Source organism: Toxorhynchites rutilus, chromosome 3 (genome assembly GCF_029784135.1).
Source record: "Toxorhynchites rutilus septentrionalis strain SRP chromosome 3, ASM2978413v1, whole genome shotgun sequence".
Classification (NCBI taxonomy): domain Eukaryota; kingdom Metazoa; phylum Arthropoda; class Insecta; order Diptera; family Culicidae; genus Toxorhynchites; species Toxorhynchites rutilus.
This window is the reverse complement of record NC_073746.1, coordinates 260539883-260563450: the sequence shown is the minus strand read 5'-3', so window position 1 is coordinate 260563450 and position 23568 is coordinate 260539883. Positions and strand designations below refer to the sequence as shown.

At 40.3% G+C, this 23568-nt stretch overlaps 3 protein-coding genes across 9 annotated transcripts in view; all 3 read right to left on the bottom strand.

The window, feature by feature from the left end:
- The window catches only part of LOC129773136 (uncharacterized), a 245130-nt gene that overhangs the window by 56899 nt on the left and 164663 nt on the right, over positions 1-23568 (bottom strand). The gene's annotated exons all lie outside the window — the stretch shown is intronic.
- LOC129773126 (fructose-bisphosphate aldolase-like) overlaps positions 1-23568 on the bottom strand; it is a 609238-nt gene that overhangs the window by 506786 nt on the left and 78884 nt on the right. The window lies entirely within an intron of this gene.
- LOC129774169 (uncharacterized) lies at positions 14189-19160 on the bottom strand. Its single transcript, XM_055777865.1, has 5 exons — positions 19131-19160; positions 18903-19049; positions 16829-18557; positions 14958-16767; positions 14189-14717 (listed from the first exon to the last, which is right to left on the bottom strand). The coding sequence occupies exons 1-5, from the start codon at positions 19158-19160 to the stop codon at positions 14189-14191; spliced, it is 4245 nt and encodes a 1414-aa protein (XP_055633840.1).

Genomic DNA, 23568 nt, shown 5'->3' with positions numbered 1-23568 from the left:
AACTCGTCTTGCTCAAACCTCTGTAGGGGAAGAAGGCGGGACCATCATCATCATCATTTCCACTGTTGATGTCTCAGATATAAAAATTGTTAAATGAATTTTCTATCTAATGGTATATAGTATAACATATATCGCAATAACGATGTTGCCTAATATGCATTTGAAATCTGTTCATTTTTCGTTTATTTTTCGTAAAAATCAAAGACGTATTCCTACGTCAAAAAGTGTTCTTCATCTGGAGCTAGATTGTAGCGACGTTATCACTATGGACTGGCGAAACTTGGTGCTAGCTATCAGGAGTGTATTACCTTACTTTGTATGCCGTGGCTATAAATCAGCAATATGGCCGAAAAACAGGCAATCGTTTTCGGAACAGTATTGAAGGTTCGGTTGAGGAACACCTTTCTGCAGTCGATTTATCACCCATCCGACTTTTTTCAAATAATCAAATGTCGTGTACTAAAGCCGAAAGGTAGATTCAATGTAGGGAAAATGGGGGTAAAACGGACATGTTAAGAAGAACTTCAATTGTATCTTTGGAAACTCATGTTTTCCAAAACTTAAAAGCAGTTTCTTACAGTTCAATATACTGGTTTTCGAAATAATTGGCCAAATGTTTTATAGAAATGTGTTTTTCTATGTTTTTTACTGAAATTAAAACAAGCCGAAAAGTAGAACATTTTTATCGATGAGGGTATAATGGACATGTAGTGGGGGAAATGTGGACAGGTTAGTAATATACGAAGCGTAAAAGTTTATCGCTCGCGAGAGGAATAATTTCACTCTCTCTCAGTGTTTGTGTGTCCAGCAACTGAAATAGAACAAAAAGAGGAAGCGATATAAAACAGAGTTGAATATTCTTCCCTTCAATTTCCATCATGCATTGGATGTGATTATGGATGTGTCTGTCCATTTCAACCCCACCAGTGCAATTTTTTCAATAATTTAAATTTACCACTTACGAATGATTTTACTTTTCCGTACATACCTAATATCGCTTCTCTGTCAACTAACGAATCGAAATATAACCATCAGCGAATCAATTTTGCAATTAAACCAATCAAAATGCTTAATATCGAAGCACCAAAAATCACATCCACATGCGGAATCATGTTTGATTTCCGGCTTTTGTTTCCCTATTCCACTTTTGATCAGTATTCATTGTCATAGGATGGTATTTATATTATAGAATAGCATGTAGAAGGGATTCCCATCAACAGCAATTTGAAAATTATAATGCAACTATACAAATCAACTTACCCGCGGTTCCCCTATAAAGCTTATTTTGTTTATCAGACCACAAGCTATCGGAATTGCCTAGTTTTGTAATTTTTGGCCATATAAAACAACGTGTAACTCATTTTCCATACCGGTCGAAAATCTATTATGACGCCTTTGATTTGACACTGCTAAAATTCGGTAGGTAGCGCCATCCCTGAGATCCAAGGGGTGGTCGGTTCAGGGTCACCGGTCGGATTAGGGCATCCTTCTCCTACTATTAGGCGTACAGATGTGACTTATTGGATTATTTTCATCTTTCAGGCGATAGTCATAAAATAGTAATCTTAGGGAGAAATTTCTGGGAGATATGGCGGACGAGGCAGAACTTCCCATTTCACTCTTCTTATATAATTCTTGACAGATCCATTAAAATGAGGTCTGACATTGTCATGTGTAAAGCTACCTTGTCATATTGGTCGTTTATCTGTCGGAGTTCTGTTCTGTTAATTATAGTCGCCGCCGTTTATCAGTGTTTATCTCAGTGGGGCTTAGGTACTTTCAATTGAATGTTTAAGTTGTGCCTTTCTATGTTTTTATCGTCTATTTAAATCAAAACAATTGTTTCTGAAAAGCAGTCTTCCGTGTTTCACATAAAACACTGCGTAATTGTTGCAATACGAACTAAACTTGTAGTTATTTTTTATGAAAAAGTGCTCTACAAAGAAATGTTTTAGAAGGATTTTTTTCCGTGCATGAAAAGAAACGAAACGATAGCAATGAATACTGCGACAACGGGTAGTATGTGTGGACATGATGTGCTTGAATTATAAACATCGTGTTTGTTTATGATGTGAGAAACGAATGTTTATGTTTGAGTATCGCTGTTTGTGTTTGGGGTAAACATTCAACACTAGCGAAAAGCATGTTCGTGTTCAAACAAAAACGTTGAATTTTCACATCGCGTGGACATGTGTAAGTGTTTTTAGGAAGACTGCTGAACCAAATAAGCAAACTCTTTAGAAAAAAGAGACAATAAAACTTTCTGCAAATGGCATTTTTACAATACAAAATTCGAAATTTATCAATGAGATGATAATATTGGTTGATTACATTCCAATCAAAAGAACTGCAACTGAAGTACAAGCATTTCAAATACATGTGTCACCTTCAAATGTCAATGTCAATGTCAACAGTACGATAGTCGCCATATATTATAAATCGGTAAATCGTCAAAGATTATGTTTTCAAAATATTAGGTGCACTATTTTGAAAACATAAACCTTCATGATATAAATATGTATGATGATCTGACAGATGTTTTCAATTGTGAACGCGGCGAAAGACCAAAAGAAGTAACTACACAACAAATGGTAGAAAAATTCCAGGATATTTTATTGAATGATCAGAAAAGTGAGTTAAGTGATATTATCAAGATCCTGAACACCGTAAAAGTTAACGATTGGAAAATATCAATAAAAAAATGTTTTGAAAATTATGGAAAATTTCTGAACACCTTTGGGAGCTGCTGACCTATCAAATTAAGCATCTCAAAGGACAAGAAATGAAGAGAATAAGATCTAGCACCATGAACCACTTTTTGTAGCCGCCATACTATGACTATGGAAGATGTAGTATTTGAAGGTGGCACATACACGGAAATCCTCCTTTTCTTGTTCTTGCAAATCTCTTAACCCGCTTCTTTGAGGGCTGCCATGTCTATATTCACTATGCAGTTTTAGATCCAACGTTTGAGTTTCGTGTCCTATACTAATTGTTGAATGCTGAGATCACTTATTCGAATTTCAGGTTTGTTGACTAATGATTCGGTACATCGCCTTGCTTTAGGCTACCTAATTCTGCGATGGGTCTGTTTCATGAGGTATAGCTGATGAGACTCAATGTTATATCCGTCAGCCGTCCAATCTGAATCAGACGCTATTATGAGCCGCCTCCAAAATGGCGAACTCAGACGCGTGTCCTTCTTCAATATCAACCGTACAAACTAGCATTCCATTGAAAAAAAAACTACTAATTTCGGATGGCGATGAAAAAAAAATAATTGAAGGAATTTTTAAAGTTATGGGTGTAGATTTTCCTTTTTTGGTTTGCTCAAAAAAAATTCTATTGATCGCTGGAAGTAGTTAGGAGTGTAGGGGGTCTTTAGTACATTGTTTAACTTCAGTCAGTGACCTTTTTTTTACCGAGGCCAGGGCCAACCAAAAGACCACATCGTAGGCACTTCGTACTGTATATCTTCCTGTTCATCGCAAGCCTCGAAGGAAAGATCAGTGGGTTGGACATTTCCTTTTTGCTGATCGTCAGTCACAGAAGGACCTTCTTAGAGAACTTATTGTGGGAGATATATCCTTGGTGGGGGACGTAAAGTACGTGGTCGCCTGCCAGTCGTTACCATCTAGTGCCAAGACCACGACGTTGGCCCTTCGCCGAAAAGTTAGGTATACCACCACCTTCAGCTGCTCGGACACGGCAGGCCTCAACTGACGCTTCTACATAGAAATGTCCATTATGGTCGGGCACTTCACCGTTTTGCTGGATGCTCCGATCGAAGTTGCAGAATGATGATGCCACCTTACTCTCGGTCTTCCTCTTCAGTTACAGTTGCACTTTACGGTCGCGCAGCACCGTCGAGCGGCCGAAAATTAATGTATTAAAATGAACATTAGTTTCGGGTTCCATGTCACTAGAGTTTCTTGCGAGATAAGTTGTTGTGTTATAAATGTTATGAACTAGAATATCAACTTATCTCAACTGGTCAGAGTCATCATAACATGTTTTTTTTTTATCTTCGCTTATTTTTCGTCGGCCTATTTCCGCCACTTCAGTGCCAATCACTGACATCAGGGAGGCGACTCCACCTGTTCCTACCTATCAGACTCAACAACTCATGAGCCGGGCCAACTTCTTTTACTTCCCCTCCGAAGGAAGACGTAACCAGAGATTTTTCGCCTCAGAAAATTCCAACGACGCCAGCTGGGATTGAACCCACGCCGATCGGATTGTGAGGCTGTTACGCTAACCACACAACCACTGGCGCCGTCATCATAACATGTTAACACATGCCATTTCGTCCTTACCTTCTCAATCCCCCTAATTGGATAAGCAATGTTAATGGAAAATCTCAACGCCAGAGCCCACTGGATGCTGCCAGCATCCGTCAGAACCACCGTGCAAACATTCGTTATACGAGATTCTCTTTTTATCGTCCGAAACGAGCAGAGATTGAGTGGTAAATAAACCTGAAAACCAATACAGTTGTCATCCAAAGAAAAAAAAAGTGCTCCTCTCGAGACGATTTGTGCGGTGTGAAATATGTACTTCCGTCCATTAATCATCTCGCTTGTCGGGAGAGAAATACGCGCAAATGATCCGTCTTCACCCATGGAACGGAACACTGGTGGACTTCATTGCTGATTCATGAGTGGGGATCGGGACAATAAATGTGGGGACCCAGGCTTCAGAAATTGTTATCGTTCGTCTGTGTGTTTTCTTTTCCAACAGTCGAATATTTGCCATACCTTCTGAAAGGCGGATTCGACTGGAGCCAAAGGTAGAGAAAAAAATGAGTTACCTCTTTAATATTTGAACTGTTGTATCATCGGAACGTGGCTTGTTAGTGACATGAGCTGTGACGTGAGCTGTTGAAATGGCGATTATTTTTAGCAGTGTGCCTTGTTCGGTATGAATATAAGCATATGAAGACGTTCACAAAATGGCAATGAAATTGTCAGCACTTTCCGCTATAAATAATAGACATGACTGCACGTTGCCCCCATGTGAGATACCTATGCCGAGATATTATTTTAAGTTGCTCTCGGAAATATATGACAAGCTTAAGAATCCATGACCAAGTCAGCCTGCCAGAGCTACAGTAAAATTGACGACGGCACAGAATAATTTGATGTTTTATGGTGATTAATGATACCATTATAGTCTCTGTTGACATTTTAATTATTTCTTAAAGCAATCCTTTCTACGCTTGATTCAATGGAAATAGGTTAATTAATGACTGTCGTTAAACCGAAATCACGACCGCGAATGACGGTACGGTACTAACGATACAAAATATCTTCCATTGTAAGCTACTATTCAGCGAAATGGTTTAATTACAGGTAGAAAGATACAGATTGTTATAAATCTGAATAACAGCACAAAAATTCAATAAGGATATGTCTCGAGTAGTGTTTAAATACTTTGGCCGTCTATTTAGAGTTTTTATCCGTCTCGATTTATGGTGCGAACGAAATTCCGATATTCATTTCAAGTTACATTTTTTCGTGAACGAAGTTTGGTAATTATCATTCAGGTTCCGTTGACACAATTGGATTAGTGTTGCCTGATAAAGGGTGTGTCACATCAAATTGCATCACGGAAAAAACGCTGTAGAAATTCGCCCAGTAGACCGATCTTTTTGAAAATTTTAGACAGTAAAATGAAAACTATTAAACAACTTTTGGCATTTTCTTTTTATTCATACTTCGATCCCAAGCCCGTATGCTCGCACCTTCCTCTTTACCCCGTCCATAAGGTTCTGTACAACGTCAGGTTGTAGTTTTTTTTAACAGAAATCCATTTTCTCTTGAAGTCCGCCTCCGATTTAACAACTTTTGGGTTCTTCCGGAGGGCCTGCTTCATAATCGCCCAATATTTCTCTATTGGGCGAAGCTCCGGCGCGTTGGGCGGGATCATTTCCTTTGGCACGAAGGTGACCCCGTTGGCTTCGTACCACTCCAACACGTCCTTTGAATAGTGGCACGAAGCGAGATCCGGCCAGAATGGTCGTGCTGCTTCAATAGTGGTAGTAAGCGCTTCTGTAGGCACTCCTTAAGGTAAACCTGCCCGTTTACCGTGCCGGTCATCACGAAGGGGGCGCTCCGCTTTCCGCAAGAGCAGATCGCTTGCCACACCATGTACTTTTTGGCAAACTTGGATAGTTTCTGCTTGCGAATCTCCTCCGGAACGCTGAATTTGTCCTCTGCGGAGAAGAACAACAGGCCCGGCAGCTGACGAAAGTCCGCTTTGACGTAGGTTTCGTCGTCCATTACCAGACAATGCGGCTTCGTCAGCATTTCGGTGTACAGCTTCCGGGCTCGCGTCTTCCCCACCATGTTTTGCCTTTCGTCGCGGTTAGGAGCCTTCTGAACCTTGTATGTACGCAGGATCTCCCGCTGCTTGGTCCGCTGGACGATTGAACTTGACAAATTCAGCTTATTGGCGACATCCCGGACCGAACTTCTCGGATCACGTCTAAGCTGCTTAACTACGCGCTTGTGATCTTTTTCACTGACGGAGCATCCATTTTTGCCGTTCTTCACCTTCCGGTCGATGGTTAGGTTCTCGAAGTATCGTTTTAGTACTCTGCTGACCGTGGATTGGACGATTCCCAGCATCTTACCGATGTCCTGATGTGACAACTCCGGATTCTCGAAATGAGTGCACAGGATTAATTCACGACGCTCTTTTTCGTTCGACGACATTTTTCCAAATTTACGAAAAATTGACAGTGAAGCATGGCCAACGTGATCTATACACTCTTATCTGATTATAAGCGAAAGCTGAAGATATAATTCCTAAAAATTAAATTTCTACAGCGTTTTTTCCGTGATGCAATTTGATGTGACACACCCTTTATATGACTTTCAACGCCGTCTAGTGGCTAATAACCGCTGATACTTCTCAAGAGACCCAATACGTTCTTGATTTATTCTAACGACAGATTCAAGAATAAAATTCAAAGATGAATATTTCGAAAACCTTATCAAATATTTCTTGAATTGATAATCATTTCATCCAGAAGAGCACAATATGACGGTGAGATATTCAACACCTGGTTCAAAATCAACTCGCATTAAATACACTCAGTTCATATAAGGTGATAGAATAAATTCACCATAATTGCACATTCCATCATCACCGAACATCAACAATCATCAAATTCACTTATATACGAAAACTGAACGAGTTTCAGCTCCAGGTGTGTTCTGTTTATTCTCTGGCGCTCACTTCTTCGTATATGCAGTCTACCGAGTAGATCTCCGCGATAAAACATGTATGCATACGTCCCATTCAGGAAGGGGGGCGTCGAAAGTTATAAAAGAGCACAAAAAAACCACGGGAAACGCCCGAAAGGGAACCTATTTTCTGACTTTCTGTGCATAATCTGAACGTTTGTTCTCGTACCACCACGAAAAGGGCTGCCAGGTGATGATGATATTGGCTATATTCGTATATATTCCTATCTGCAAAATCCTACCTGAACGGAATATGTTGGAATGTTCTTACTCGCTGGTAACAGAAGCTGCGATACGACACATTCGTTGTCGCCTATTAACGTCGCCATTCCACGAAAGAGAACTGCAGAAAGTGACATTAACGACATGTAGAAGAGATAATTTGTGAACTTATTATAAGACTGTTGAAAGTTTTCCCCAGATTGATCGCACAATCTACCGTTGCGGGAATGAGCCGATGAAAGTTTGTGACACATTTTTAATTGAAATCTGTGACTTGATGGAATGAACACGACGCAGTTCCGTTTTGTGGCAAAACTTTTCATAGTAGAAAAATTAAGATGACTTCAATGAGACGAAATAGCAAACCTTATTGACCGAAACCAGCGTGCCATTTTAGCGATATCTTTATGTTTTTATGTATAACTAACGAATAGCAAAATCTGCCTTGTCCCGATAAAGACGTTTCATTCGCTTGAATGCATTCAGAATATGAAATGAGACGCCCAGAGTAATTTACGCGTACGATAACCCGCTTCCGACGTTAGTCAACCATTTTCGCAGCTTAATTACAAAAGGCAAGTCATCACAATCACCAAACACATCAGGAGAATACCCTTCTAGTTGTCAGATCCATATCGACGGAAGATTACCACCGAGCGCTTTCGAATGGAAAACCAGACTCCGGGAATGATTGTGTACTGTGCGTGGACTGCTTAGTCATGCATAAAATTACATTTGCATTTTCCAACCTCAAGCATTAGCGGCCGGGGCGGGGAACCAGAAGACGTCACACCGTGAACAAATTTCTCGGGAGATGCTTTTTCCGACGGAGGCTGGCACTCGCTTGAAATAAATTCTGAAGCTCAAAGTGTTGTTGCCAAGCGACGACGATGAGTTTGCGATTGGTGTGCTTAGTGTAAACACTCCATTGGTGAATGCTGAATTTCACGCTCATCAGAGACAGTTCCGTCTGTGTTTACTTCGAAAAACAGAAGGCTGTAGATAAATGCGCGTCGCTATATTCCAATTAGCTATCCGATGAAATGGATTAACCCCGGGTGCACACAAAAGCAGTGCTGGATTTGGACTTCTTATAATTGTGTATTAAAGAATAATCTGGCTAAATTTTTTAGGCTTTTCGAATTGATACTAAGATTAACAACAAAAATCCTACTGATCGTAAAACAAGCTTTCCAAAAATATTGGCTTAAACTAAGAATTATTCCATCAAAAAACGTCCCGTTCGAATAATTCTGATTCAAACTGATTCAAAAATAATAGTGATAAAGGGTTATGCGGCAATTTCAATTTTATGACGAAACTCCACAACTTGCACACGTACAACGATATTGTCCAAGCTACAACCCTAATGAAGAGAGCACGTAATCTCATCACAGCTGTTTGTAAACCAAAATAATGGGCAGAAAATGAGCAACTATTGACTAACTGTAGCCAAACAACTGATTGAGAAACAGAAACACTAAGAAGTGATTAAGTCGTTCTAGATTCAGTTCAAGGTGAGCAGTAATTGAATATTGATCTCTTAGTTGTTGGTTTTCGTATAGACTTCCCACAGGTCACATGACAAACGTATGTATATGGTCAACCTGTTGAAAATTGTGTTGGTTAATATTTCATCTGTGTTGAACTGAACATTCAATAATGAATATCAAATATAGTGTTTGCATTTGTGCTGTGGATAGATATTGAACAAATGGATTTTCGTCTACCGCTTAAAAAACAGATGTTATGTACACAGCGGGTTTGTGTTGGCAATTTATTCGAATGCAGGGTTGTTTTTTTCTTTTTTGCAATCGAGATAGAATTATAATAAAGAAATATTGAGCTGCCTGAAAAGTAATTGTCGATTTTTTCATCCATCAGCCATTCCATGCCATACCGATACAGTGGTTCTCAGATTTTAGTGAAAAATTGTAGTTTTGTTCCTTATAGAAAATTATTAGACCCGTATTTTTTTATTTTTTCATAAGGGCGCCCATTTCCATTTTAGGGTGGACCGAAATATCAAGGTTTATCTACTTTTTTTTTCTTCCAAAAATGGCTTTTTTCAAAAAATCATAACTTTTGAACAACTTTTTGGAAAAACATTGAACATGCAAAAAATTTGAATTTTGTTTCCGTAATTATTGATTGTATTTGTTTTTTTTATAGTTTACGTGGTTTCGGACTAGAAGGCGCTATATTTTTTAATATTGTTTCTCGATAGCTGATTTTTTACATGACATATCTAAAAATCAGAGATGTGATTTTTACTCTTGCTAAGTTATGATTTTTCAAAGTTAAACCATGGTCCCGAAACGGCTTTTTTAAATTCATCACTTTTCAACCACTATACCGATTCAAATAATCGACATATCAAATTAAAGCCCAAGTCTTCCATTGGAATATTACATCTGGAAATAAATTAGATATTGTTTTCGTAATTATTGATTGCATTTTTTTTCTATAGTTTGCATGGTTAACCCTTTCTTTACGAGTGTCGTCTATAGACGACATGAAATTCATACTGCTCTTCGATCACACCAGCGCGATGTGTATACTTTTCGGCGCAGTGCTCCGTACAGGGGTAGCACTTCGGCGGAGCACACTGCCGTAATGAAAGGGTTAAAGATAGAGAGCGCATTTTTCATATTTTTTATTGAAAGCTGAGGTTTTTAACATAATATATCGAAAAATCAAAGATATGATTTTTATCGTTTGTGAGTTATGGTTTTTCTAAATAAACTTATTTTTAGTCTTCGTTCAATATTCCCATGCGACTAGAATCCATTTTTTTCGCATGTGTAATATTTAAAGAGGACTAACTCATTGGCTTCTATTTGATAACCGATCATCAGAATCGGTTCAATAGTTCAAAGATAGATTTTTTTTTGAGAAAGATCATTCATGGAAAAAAGTGGAAAAATATTTTTCGTACCTTCGGTTGATTTCTGAAAATAATAACTCCAAACCCACATGAATCTCATACCAGATTTTTGGATATGTTATGTAAAAAAACTCAGCTTTCAAGAAAAAATATATAAAAATATAGCGCCCTCTAGTCCAAAGCCATGAAGGCAATTAAAACCAAATACAATCAATAATTACGATATCAAAATCCGACAAAATCCGAATCATCTTAATAGGTCCAGTGGTTCAAAAGTTATAAATTTTTGAAAAAAAATCGTTTTTGGAAAAAAAGAGAAAATATTGATATTTCGGACCACCCTAAAATGGAAATTGGCGCCCTTATAAAAAAAATAAAAAATACGGGTCTCATATTTTTCGACAAGGAACAAAACTACTATTTTTCACTAAGATCTGAGAACCACTATATCGGCTTGGCACGGAATGGCTGCTATATAAATAAAAATGGTACGCTGAATGCGTTGCTGAGCGCGAAACTAGTGGAAAGAATCACTCGATTTGATCCGACTTTATTTTGTTGTATTCGTCACTACCCGTAGATCAATGATATGAAAAGAGAATTCGAAAAATTTCAGGTAACTTCTAAAGATCTTCTATCTATATAAATAAAAATGGAACGTCAAATGTGTTGCTAAGCGCGAAACCCGAGGAAGGAATCGTCCGATTTGAGCCGTCTTTATTTTGTTGTATTCGTCTCTGCTCGTAAATCAATGTTATAGTGAGAAACAATTGAGGGAAAAGAACTTTGAGGGAAAGTTCAAAACATAAAACTCATATGATCTACAATGACATTGTTGTTGGTCCAATTGGATTTCGCGTTTGCGGAGTTAAGCTTCGTATTCTACTGGTTTGAACCGAAAATGACAAAAGATTCTCAGATGGAATAATGCGCTTTGAAAATAAAAAAAAATTAATGAATCCACTTATCTTTCTGTATCAAACGTGTATTCCATGTAACGGAGAAACATATGATTTATAAGTGAATCAAGAATCTTGAACGAAAATTGTGTCTGAAAATAAATTTATATTATACAGAGAGTCACCGTGAAAATGAAACACTTCATTTATGCCACAAAAGTAAAACAGATGAATATTTTTTCTCTGGTTCTTGTCGCCAGATCGAATTTAGAAAACTCCCTTCGGGCCCGAGGAAGACAGCCCAATGGGCCAGTGAGAGATGTTTTGGCTCGGTTAGACCTTGATTACATGTGCCAAATATTATACATGTTTTCCTTAAAACTACCGATCTTCGTGTGTGATTGACCTTATATCCTTATACCCTCCTTTTTCTTCCCTTGCGACTGATTAGTCCCCTTGCTATAAACAGTAGAATATGTTGAAATGTGAATACACTATAGATATACGAGTAGATTTGAGAATTGTGTGTGATCATTAAACTTTGTTACAATCCCTATATCCCATCTTTTTCTGGAAAAAATATGTCTCCCTTCTAATCTCGAGTCGTCCGCAAGTAATCGGTTTTCTACTTCACTAACCATAGAGTTGAGAAAACTGTTTATATATAGTTACTAGCTGACCCGGCAAACTTCGTCCCGCCCAAAATTTGTTTTTTGTTATCAATACCTTCAAACATTCTCGTTTTCTTAATATGAGCAAGTTCATGGGTCCAATCGCAGAACTGTTCATTGATTGATCTTCTAATCGACCCCGTTGAATTTACCTTTTACTATACAATTCCTAGTATTTCTAACAAAACTCATCATTATAATATCAGATTATTTTCAGACACAGTTGTCGTTCAAGATTTTTCAACCACTTGCAAATAACATGTTCAAACAAAGATCATTTTCGCTAGCGCAAACATCAAATAGACTAACAGCACTTGTCACTATATAATTGTAGATCATATGGGAATTTAATTTTCCGAATTTTTCCTTCAGAGTTTTCCGAAAATTTTCAATTGTCAATTGTTTGGTTGGAATATTTTTGGTTGAAATATGTGTAATATTTTTATGGGACCCCTTCTCCATTCCAGAGGAGGGAGGGGTGTCATACCATCATAGAAACATTTCTCATACCCAAAAACCCTCACATCCCAAATTGTGCTTGATTAGTTCTCGAGTTATGCAGAAGTTTGTGTTTCATTTGTATGACAGCCCACCCTTAAGCGGGAGGAGTGTCTAACCACCATAGAAACATTTATTGCATACTAAAACCTCCACATGCCAAATTTGGTTTAGTTTGCTTGATTAATTCTCGAGTAATTCAGAAATGTGTGTTTCATTTGTATGGTAGCCCTCCCTTAGAAAGGGGGAAGGGGTCTCGAACTAACTAAGAATCTCCCCCGACCCCAAAAACCCCTACATACCAATTTTCATTTGTGGATAGTTGAAGAACTCGGCCAAATACAACTTTTTTGAAATTTTAAACACACTGATAGATTTTTTTCATTATCTTCTCCTACACTTTAAGCATATCCGCTGAACTAAATGTTAGTTTTTTTCATATTTATTCTTTCTATTTTGGCCCACTGCTTCGTTTTTTCTTCTTTTTGTTTTTCTGGTATGGGACGTTTTATATAGCACATGGACACTGACAGATTTTAGATAATTTGATTTCTTCATAACTACATTGTGTCAGCCAGACCACTGTCGGCCGAATCGTGTCCACAATCACCTGCGGGAGCTGTTGGGGGAGGACCGATAAGCAACAGTCGGACACGTGCTTCACTGCAGGAATCTCCCTAATTCCTCACTACTGGTGTCAAACCACCATGAAAACATTTATTGCACCCTTAACCCTTTCAATACGGCAGTGTGCTCCACCGAAGTGCTACCGCTGTACGGAGCACTGTGCCGAAAAGTATGCACATCGCGCTGGTGTGATCGATGTGCAGTATCACTTTCGGGTCGTCTATAGACGACGCTCGTAGCGAAAGGGTTCCATTTGCTTGATTAGTTCTCGAGTTATGGAGAAATTTATGTTTAATTTCTATAGCAGCCCCCTTAGAGACGGGGGTGGAGAGTCTAACCGTCATAGAATCATTTGTTGCACCCTAAAACCTCAATATGCCTGTTCGGACCCTATCCTACGCACTTTGGACACCTTTGTAGCACGTATGTTTTCCGTATATTTTTACCGTTGAAAAATATATAAATTTCTAGTAAAACTCGCGATACGAAATAGAATCTATTGTTTTATTGCTCGAAATGAGATAAAATAGTGACCGACTGATTTGGCGTTTTATTGTCTAAGAGAGAGTAGTGGCCGGCTGATCCGACTTAAATAGTCAGCTAAGGCCCCGTGTAGCGAACTAAAATGAGAGTACAACTGAGAATTTTATGCTACACGGGGGGCGCTCGGATGGAGCGTATCGAGCTACTTAACATGCCGGCCACCTAAATTCTGTTAAGGAATTTACAAAAATCAATTACGAATTCATTTGACTTAAACATATTACAATCATAAATTCATTATTATTTAGAATTCAGTGCTCCTCCTATATCATCCGGAGTTGCACTAGTGAGTAGTGGGTTGGCAGCTATCTTCTTGGATGGTGATAGACAAACACGTGAAGCCTGACGTTTGTAGAAGGCTCCACTCGGTGTTTGTAGTTTCACTACTCTGACTACATCGTCGGGGCCAGGGTAGACTTCGATGATGCGAGCTAGAGGCCACTCGATAGCCGCGTTGTTGTCCTCCTTGAGCACAACCATTTGTCCGATCTTTAGCTTTGTTGCTTGAGGAAATCGCTGATTCTGGTTGTGAAGTTGCGAGATGTATTCTCGCCTCCACCGCTTCCAATGCTGCTGTACTAGTTGCTGCAATTACTGGTAGTGTTGTAGCCGGTTCGTTGCAACATCAGTGTAATCCGGATCAGGTAATGCTAATAGGGAGGTGCCTGTCAGGAAATGTCCAGGAGTGAGCACGTCCAATTCGTCGGGATCTTCCGACAGCGGAGTGAGTGGTCGAGCATTTATTACCGCCTCGACCTGAATGAGGATCGTCGTCATGTCCTCAAAGGAAAGTTGTCGTTTGCCCAGAACTCGGATGAGCGACAGCTTCGTAGACTTCACTGCTGCCTCACAAAGCCTGCCGAAATTGGGTGCTCGTGACGGGATAAATTTCCAAATAATGCCTCGCTGGGAGGTTTGGCTAGTGATTTTAGCTGCCACCGTCGGATCATACAGTAAGTCGTACAGCTCTCGAAGATGGTTACTGGCACCCTGGAAGTTGAGACCATTGTCCGAGTGAATCTCGGCGGGTAGGCCTCTACGGGACACGAAGCGACGCAGGGCAGCCAGAAAGGCGACCGTTGAGAGATCGCCTACCAGCTCGAGATGGACCGCTTTCGTGCTGAAGCACACAAAAACGGCGATGTAAGCCTTTTAAGCAGCAGCGCGACGGTGCACGGGCTTCAAGTAGACTGGACCACAGTAGTCTACACCGGTAAAAGCGAATGCACGAGTGGGAGTTGTACGTGGCTTAGGAAGTTGACCAGGAGATATAGGAACAGGGTTGCTTCGGAAGCAGCGAATGCAGTTCCGGAAAGTAAAGGTTGCCAGTGCCCTACCATTTAAAGGCCAGAATTCTTGCCGAATTTGAGCGAGTGTCATGTGGGGACCACAATGAAGTGCCATTACGTGGTAAGCGACTGCCATCTGTCGCGAGAAAGAATGATTGCCGGGGATAATCATGGGATGCCGAACAGAGTACGATTCTCCAGCAAGTTTGAGCCGGCCACCTACACGAAGTATACCCTGCTGATCCAGGAAAGGGTTGAGCAGTTTCAACGACGAGTGAGCTGGAATAATACGATGGTTTGCGAGTGCCTTGATTTCCACAGAGAATGATTCCAGCTGAACACACCGTACCAGTGCGTACTTGGCTTCTTTAAGTTCGTTGACGCTGAGAATTGGGATGGTGGGGGGCGAGCTGTGACGTTTACAATTCCGGATGAATCTCATACAATAGGCTGTAATCCGCAATAGCTTCCAATAACACGAATAGTGACCCAGAAAAGGATGAGGTTGGGAGGAGTCTGCTACCACGAGGACGCTTTTCTTCATCTGCAATGATTCCTCCGATGGCTTCTCGTATTTCAAATGTTCTCTGGTGTTCCAATGTTGGTCGAATAGTGACAACCACGGCGGACCATGGAACCAATGCGACAAATCTGCTAGATCCTTTGGCATAACACCTCGCGACACAAGATCAGCAGGATTCTCCGTCCCCTTTACGTGGTTCCACCGGTGTCCCTTCGTAAGCTCTTGGATGTGTGAGACCCGGTTTGCGACGAATGTAGGCCACACGTAAGGTGGCAGCTTCAGCCACGAAAGAACGATGGTCGAATCAGACCAGAACCAAGCCTCAATTTCCTCCATTTTCAGGGCGTTAACAGTCATACGGTAAAGTCTAGCCGCAACGAGGGCACCGCATAGCTCTAACCTTGAGAGTGTGATTTTCTTCAGGCTTGCTGGGCGAGATTTCGCTGCCAACAACTCTACTTTGATCCGCCCAAACCGACTGATAGAACGAGCGTAGATGCACGCGCCGTAGGCAGCTTCGGACGCATCCGAAAATACGTGAAACTGTGTCAATGCCGGATGATCGGTAAACACATATCGGTCCACCTTGATGTTGGAAAGTAACGGGAGCTGCTGATAAAAATCTGCCCATTGTTCCTCCAAGTCTGGTGACAATGAATCATCCCATCCTTGAGTGGCAACCCAGAGTAACGGCATCCGAATCTTAACCCATGTAATTACGGGTGCTGTGATACCGGTGGGATCGAAAAATTGTGTGATGACAGAATAAACTTTGCGTCTAGTCCACTGTCCGCTTACAGCGAAAGCTGATACGTCGATGCTAAGTAAATCTGACCCTGGTTGCCAGTTTACTCCTAGCGTTTTCATGCGCTCCTGATCAAAATTTAGCATAGATGATGTTCCCAGTTCACCAGGAGGTAGTCCTGTCAACACAGTTTCCAAATTTGACACCCATTTTCGCAGTCTGAAGCCACCCTTTGACAGCAACTGCTCCAATTCATGCCGTAGCAAAATAGCCTCTTCTTCGGAGTTCGCTCCTCCGATAAAATCATCGACGTAAAAATCGTTAACGAGCGCCGCTTTTGCTCTTGGGTGTTGATCACCTTCGTCGAGTGCTAGTTGCTGCAAACATCGCGTAGCAAGGAACGATGATGGAGCTAAACCAAAAGTGACTCTAGACATCTCGTATGTTGCAATTGGTTCCGAGGGCGAGAATCTATACAGAATACATAACAAAGCAGTGTCGTCTGGATGTACCATTACCTGAAGGTACATCTTTTCGATGTCAGCAACGAGAGCCACAAAATATTTGCGGAAGCGAAGTAGCAGATCAAAGAGGGTGTCCTGGATTGCAGGACCTGTCATTAGCCCATCGTTTAACGAGTTGTTGGATGACGTCTTGGATGAGCCATCAAATACGGGCCGAATCTTCGTGGTGGAGCTCAATTCCTTGAAGAGGGAGGTAGAAAGCGATCCGTTTATCGCGTTTCAGCTCTTGTTCTGGAACAAGCTTCATGTGGTTCTGGTCTAGATAGGCGCGTATCTCTTCTTTGTACCGCCTACGCAACTCAGTGTCTTTGTTGAACCGCCGTTCGAGCTGCATAAGTCTCCGCAACGCTGTTTCTTTCGATTCACCGATCATCTGCTCGAACCCCATCCGCTTCGGCAGACGCACCACGTATCGTCCCGTTGCATCACGAGAGAAAGTGGTTCGAAAGTGCTCTTCACAGTCAAGTTCTTCTTGCGTCAGCTTCGGCACATCTTGCAGTTCTTCGATTGTCCAAAATCGCTCAATCTTTTCTTCCAGAGTGGTATTATGGACCACCGCGTGGCAGCAAGGGACTGGGTTCATGCTTCCCAAATCCGCCTTGCCCGCTGCAATCCACCCAAAAACGGTGTTAACAAAAAGTGGAAGTCCTTCTCCCACGCGCTGAATTTGCACCCGACCAGTATTGAGTAACAAGAATTCATAGAAATACTCTAGACCCAGAAGAAGATCAATCGGAGCTCGCTTATGAAAACCTGGATCCGCCAAAGTCATATCTGAAGGAAGATTCCAACTACCAATCGGAATCGTTGTCGACGGTTGATCTTCCGTAACCTTTTTGATAACCAAAAACTTCATTGGTATCGAATAGTCCATAATACGTGAACCGATCGTAGTAGAAACAGAATTATTGATTTGTACCCTAGCACTGCCCACACCAGATATTGGTATGCTTACTTCCTTTCTGTGTAACTTCAAGATTTGACACAATCTCTCAGAAATGAGATTCGCTTGAGACCCGCTGTCTAGAAGCGCTCTCGCAGTATGCAACCGTCCGTTGCAATCTTTCACCGATACGAGAACCGTCGACAGAAATACATGCACCTCTCGTGATTCCGCTGCGACGTTAGCTGCATAAATTGTAGCCATCGAACTCTGAATAGACTGTTGAGGGATTTCCGTCGTGTGTGCTGTGGTCATAGGAGCACCAGAGCCAACTAATTGAGACCCTTTAGGATCCTGAGCATCAGCCGCAGAACCAGAACCAGATGCTGATAACCCAGGATGAAGTAGAGTGTGATGCTTCTTACTGCACGTTCGACAGCGGAAATTAGAGCTACAATCTCGACTGTATTGGTCGCGACGAAGACAATTGCTGCACAGCTTCTTCGAGTTTACGACTTGGAACCGCTTATCCAGTGTCATTTGTACAAAAGCCGGACAGTTACTAATGTAATGTGAACCGCTACAGGACACACATTTCGGCGAAAATTTTTCCGACATTGAATGGACCGACAGTTTCGACACTGGTTGCTTAAACGGTAGGGGAGTAGAAGAAAATGGAGCATGTTTACTTTCGGAGTGCTGGTCGACTGCTATCGCATCAAGGATTCGTGTTTGTTCCTCCAAAAATTCCATCACGTGCAAGTACGCAGGTTTTTCCTTTTTCACAGCAAATTCTTCCCAATCCTTTTGCGAGACATCGTCCAGCTTCGATATTAACAGCTGTGTCCGCATCGCCCCCCAGCCCGTAGTTACTTCCCCCAATTGATCCAAGATTTTTAGATGTCGGTCAAAACAATCAATGACATCATGAATCCCACTTGCATTCATCCTTTTCAATTTCGGATACTGTAGCAGAGCGTTGACGTGGCGCTTCTTCTGCAAGTATACATTTGAATAGCGCTTAGTTAACGCGGACCAAGCAGCCCCGTAACACGCTTCGCTCATCGGGAATGCATCTACAACTTTTAGCGCTTCACCCTTTAAAGACGCTCGCAAATAATGAAAACGTTGTATAGCGCTCAGATCCGGATTCCCATGGATCAGCGATTTAATGGTGTCAAAAAACGGTAACCATTTCTCAAATTCCCCGTTAAATTCTGGCAAGTTTATTTTCGGCAATTGAATACTCGCACATGTCCCCATACGACTAGTGGCACCGGCAGATGTGGAGGGAGAAAGTGGAGTGGTATGTGGCAACTTCGATATCAAGCCTGCCCTTACCTTGAAGTACAACTCCTCGAACTCGGCCCGGGTCTTCGTGTGCTGATCCGCCCTCTCCTCCTCAAGCTCCTCCAGCTCCTCTATTTGCGTCTGTACTTCCTCGAATTCTTCCCATTTTTCGTCGAGTTTGTCGATCCGTGCTTGCACCTAGAGAGCGTGGTTGGCCGGATCATAGTGTTTCAGGAAACGATCCGTACGAACGAGAAAGTCGACTATGTTGTCGCGTACATGCAGCTTCTGCTTCAGCTTTTTCGTCATCTTGTACTAGCCGTCGTCGTGTGAAAACTGTGAGAAATATACGAAGCACAGCACCACAAAACCAACTGATGAATAAATTGGATAGAGGCTCACCTGTGAGCCTAATTGAATAGGCCTTATATGATTGAATAAAACTTCCTACAGCAAAACTTCAGATCCTCCAGGATATTATTCCTTCTAGTACAATGCCTCGATTTTCGGCGGCGTCGTCACAGTCGTCAGCAATGGTCGTACAGAATGGCGCCAATTCTCCATACAAAGCAATGAAGATGGAGTGGAAGAAAATGGTCGCAGAATTATCCGTCGAATGACTACTCCAGCCAAGTACTCACCGTTTGAGCTTGGCTAAACATGCCTTGTATGCAATCGTATGTACATACGCGCCTCCGGTAACTATTACGGGTTCGTAGAACCACCGCTTAGGTCCTACAGCCCAGTTCCAGATCCTCGATCGAATCCGTCGCCCAATGGATGGTCAATCGATCAAACGTATTGTGATCGTCCAGCAAACAGCAAACAATAGAACAAGCAGCAATTTGGTGATTTTCCTTTTCACCTTTCTCAAACGAAGCAAACGGTGAACGATGGCGCCTTGGCGCTGAAAATAGCGATGAACAATGGTATCCAAAGAAATGCGTCCCGCGTCGACCAGACCAATCCTGGTCACGGCACCAATGTTCGGACCCTATCCTACGCACTTTGGACACCTTTGTAGCACGTATATTTTCCGTATATTTTTACCGTTGAAAAATATATAAATTTCTAGTAAAACTCGTGATACAAAATAGAATCTATTGTTTTATTGCTCGAAATGAGATAAAATAGTGACCGTCTGATCTGGCGTTTTATTGTCTAAGAGAGAGTAGTGACCGGCTGATCCGACTTAAATAGTCAGCTAAGGCCCCGTGTATCGAACTAATATGAGAGTACAACTGAGAATTTTATGCTACACGGGGGGCGCTCGGATGGAGCGTACCGAGCTACCTAACAATGCCTAATTTGGTTCAATTTGCTTGATCAATTCTCGTGTAATGCAGAAATTTGTGTTTCATTTGTATGGCAGCCCTGCAATACCTGAAAGTTGTAGTTTCAAAATGATGTGCATTTCATCGATATGCGTTCATTTTTCACGAAGTTACAGCAAGCCAAAAATCACTTAAAATGTCTGACTTCACGTTCTGTTCCTCTAATTTTTTAGTCGAGTGTATATAGATTAATCGTCAAAGACGAAGGGAAATTTTTCATTCAAACAAAAATGTCTCTGTATTGAACATCATAGGAATCAAATGTATCCATTCCATATTTATACAATCTAAAATATATACAATCAATTACCAGACAAAATATTTTTTGTTTATGATGAAAAAATCGGAAGTTATTTTTGGGGCAACCTACAGGGTCTTTCAGATTAAACGCTCACGCAAACAAAATCAAATAGCTCCTTATAAATTTTTTTTTCGCTCCGTCGATGGTAACACTGCATTCCCCACTTCGGGACGATAATATTAGGTTACTCGTTCTGTCTGATCGGATGGTTTTTAATGTCAAGATGTACAATTTACAAGAATGTGTATTTTTAGTGAAATCGTATTACTCGAGAAACCGAAGCCTTAAGAGGGTATTTTAGTGTAGAGACACAACTTTCGGACGTTTTTTCGAGCTCCGTAAAAATAAAACAAAGAGCATTCATTCATTATTTGTTCATCTATCTTTTAACAATAAAAAGAAAATTGAACGGAAAAAATATACGTAACTAGAATGATTCCAAGCTGATGAAGTGAGGAGGTTAAAAAAATTTATACCATGGCGTACACGATTCCAGCCATTCTGGTTATCTGAAACAAAAAAACAAACAGATTCTAAATCAGTAAAGATGCCGCTATCGCATGAACCTCGGACAAGTCAAAAACATCTTTTTTGACAAAATGGCGACCGTTTGAAAAACAAAATGCGGTTTAAAACGACTTTTCTTATGTTTCCCGATTTTTTTTTTAAATATTCATATTTGAGAAATATCTTTTTTTAGAGGTTCATGCGATAGAGGAATGCATAAAGATTGTAAGCATGTTTGAAAAAACTAGTTGCGAGAAAAACGCGTTTGAAGTTGATTGTTGTACCAGGTTAGATATCGCATTTTTATAATGGCTCTAACTCGGTAAATAATGGGATTTTCGATAAGTCCTTTCTAGGGTTTATTCTTCAATGTCTAAACTACAGAAATATGAAGAAAAAAAAAAGTTTTATCCAAATTTCTAGACTAGAATACTGCCTTAATAAAACTTTGTCCTCTTATGGTTAGAATTCCAACATTTCTCGTCGTCGATTACTTCCTTTGGGGGTATAGGAAGGACCGTTGCTATGTTAATAAGCCTCAAAGATACTTAAAGAAGAAATAACTCAGATTTTCAACAGCATCGAAGTCGTAATGTTAGAGTTGTGCATGAAGAATTTTGTTCACCGTTCAAAACGCGTTATCGAAAAAAGGGGTAGTCACATCGAAAATGTCCTAAAATAACCTTTATTTTTTTAAAAATTTAAATCGGCTCACTTTGGTAGAAGCTATTAAATTTGTTGCCTGAACGTTTAATCTGAAAGACCCTGTACAAGGAAAGAGTTTTTCTAACAACAACTTTTAAAGGTTTTCTTCGAAAAACTACTATTAATGTTCTACTCGTAACATTTTTGTATATATTTATTATCACGATTGGTATGTTCTGCAAACTTATTTCTGTTTAGAAACATGTCAAGAACATGCCAAACGCGAGAATTTATACGCAAAAATGTTAAGAGTAAAACGTTATTTTTCCAGGAGTCCCCACACAAAAATGCCATATATTCCAGACTCTATAAAAGATAGAAAGTTGACGTGTTCGACGTATGTCTATATTTTAAAGAGATATTGAACTTTGGCGAATTCCTAATGTCACTATCTTGACTTTCAACAAAATTAGGATAAGTTGTTATTTTTTCAAAGTAAACATGAAAAAGTTGTTGTTAGAAAACCTTTTTCCCTGTAAAAGTGCTCATCTTTCGTTGTATGGATGAGCTCTTGGTAATCGTATGAGCTATCCATACATTTTCTTTTAGAATTAAAAAAAAATACGGTTTTGAGAAAAAATAATTTCAATTTTCAATTTTTTTTTCAGTGCAGTTGAAACAAAAATTTTTTTTTTTTTTTGAAATTTAAACAACGACCCAAATGTTGTAGATATTATAGTTTCAAAGCTAATTTTATTTGTAAAAAATGTATTTAAAATGTTATTTTACCTAAGCAGTTCATTAATTTCCTAACAACTTTGTCAGACTGACTTAATTTTGGTTGTGCTAACGTAAGAACATATATCACTACTCACTCACGGGACAGGACACGGGACTAGAGCACAACACTTATAGTCCTGACATACATGAAAAGGGTTTAAAACTACCTTTTTCGTCGGCCGGTTTCGGGCTCGTTGTGTCCGATTCACCGTCCAGTAGATGGGCAACATCGAGCCCGAAACCGGTCGACGAAAAAGGTAGTTTTGAACCCTTTTAATGTTTTAATGTTAATGTGTAGAACAGTCTTGCATTCCAGCCGGCCTTGGTTCGATCATCGTTGACGTCGTTTGGACTTTTTTTTCGTTGCAATCCCAAAAAAGATGGAAAAAAAAGAAAAAGATGTCTGTTCCATATATACAAACATTTTAAAGCGTTGGGGGACAGATGACATTATTTGCACATTTGACGCTACAAGGCATGAAAAGACATGGTTTCTGCCGAAAATGAAATGCTTTCTAGCAACACTAGTTTGGGTGCACTCTCTGGCAATTAGTTATAGCATTGATATCGCAAAAATCTCAAATGATAAACAGAACTCATTGCCTAAAATTTATTGTGTTATTAACCCTTTTGCTTTGGTCAATATAGCATTTCGTAGCGGCCGCAAACTGTTTGCATCTGATTAGTCTCAATTTAATAATTTTCAACGCACAGCTGCTATCCATAATGGGAAAAGTTAATTAGAGAAAATTGAAACGCAATTCGGTCGAAGGAAACCATTGTGTTCAGCGTGCGAATGAAGTCGAGAGCATCCAAATGACTGCTACGAAAATAGTTTATTGGGTTATGTTCGGGATATCCATAATCTTGTTATTCTGTAAGTATTACACTGTTAATTCTTTTGATCCCGAAAACTCGTGCCGATACTTGCTAGAGATCTAACGTTCCACACCGAAATTAGTCCAATTTATTGCAATTGAGTTCATGGAGTGGAAATGCCCGTATGTATCATGCTTTTGTGGAGTATCGCACATAGCTATAAAAGCACATCTGCCTCGACGAGATTTTTTATGTATGACATGCCGCCCACAAATAACAGTTACAAGCAGTGTGAAGATTCTTTGCTTTTTTCTCTGATGGATATAAGAAA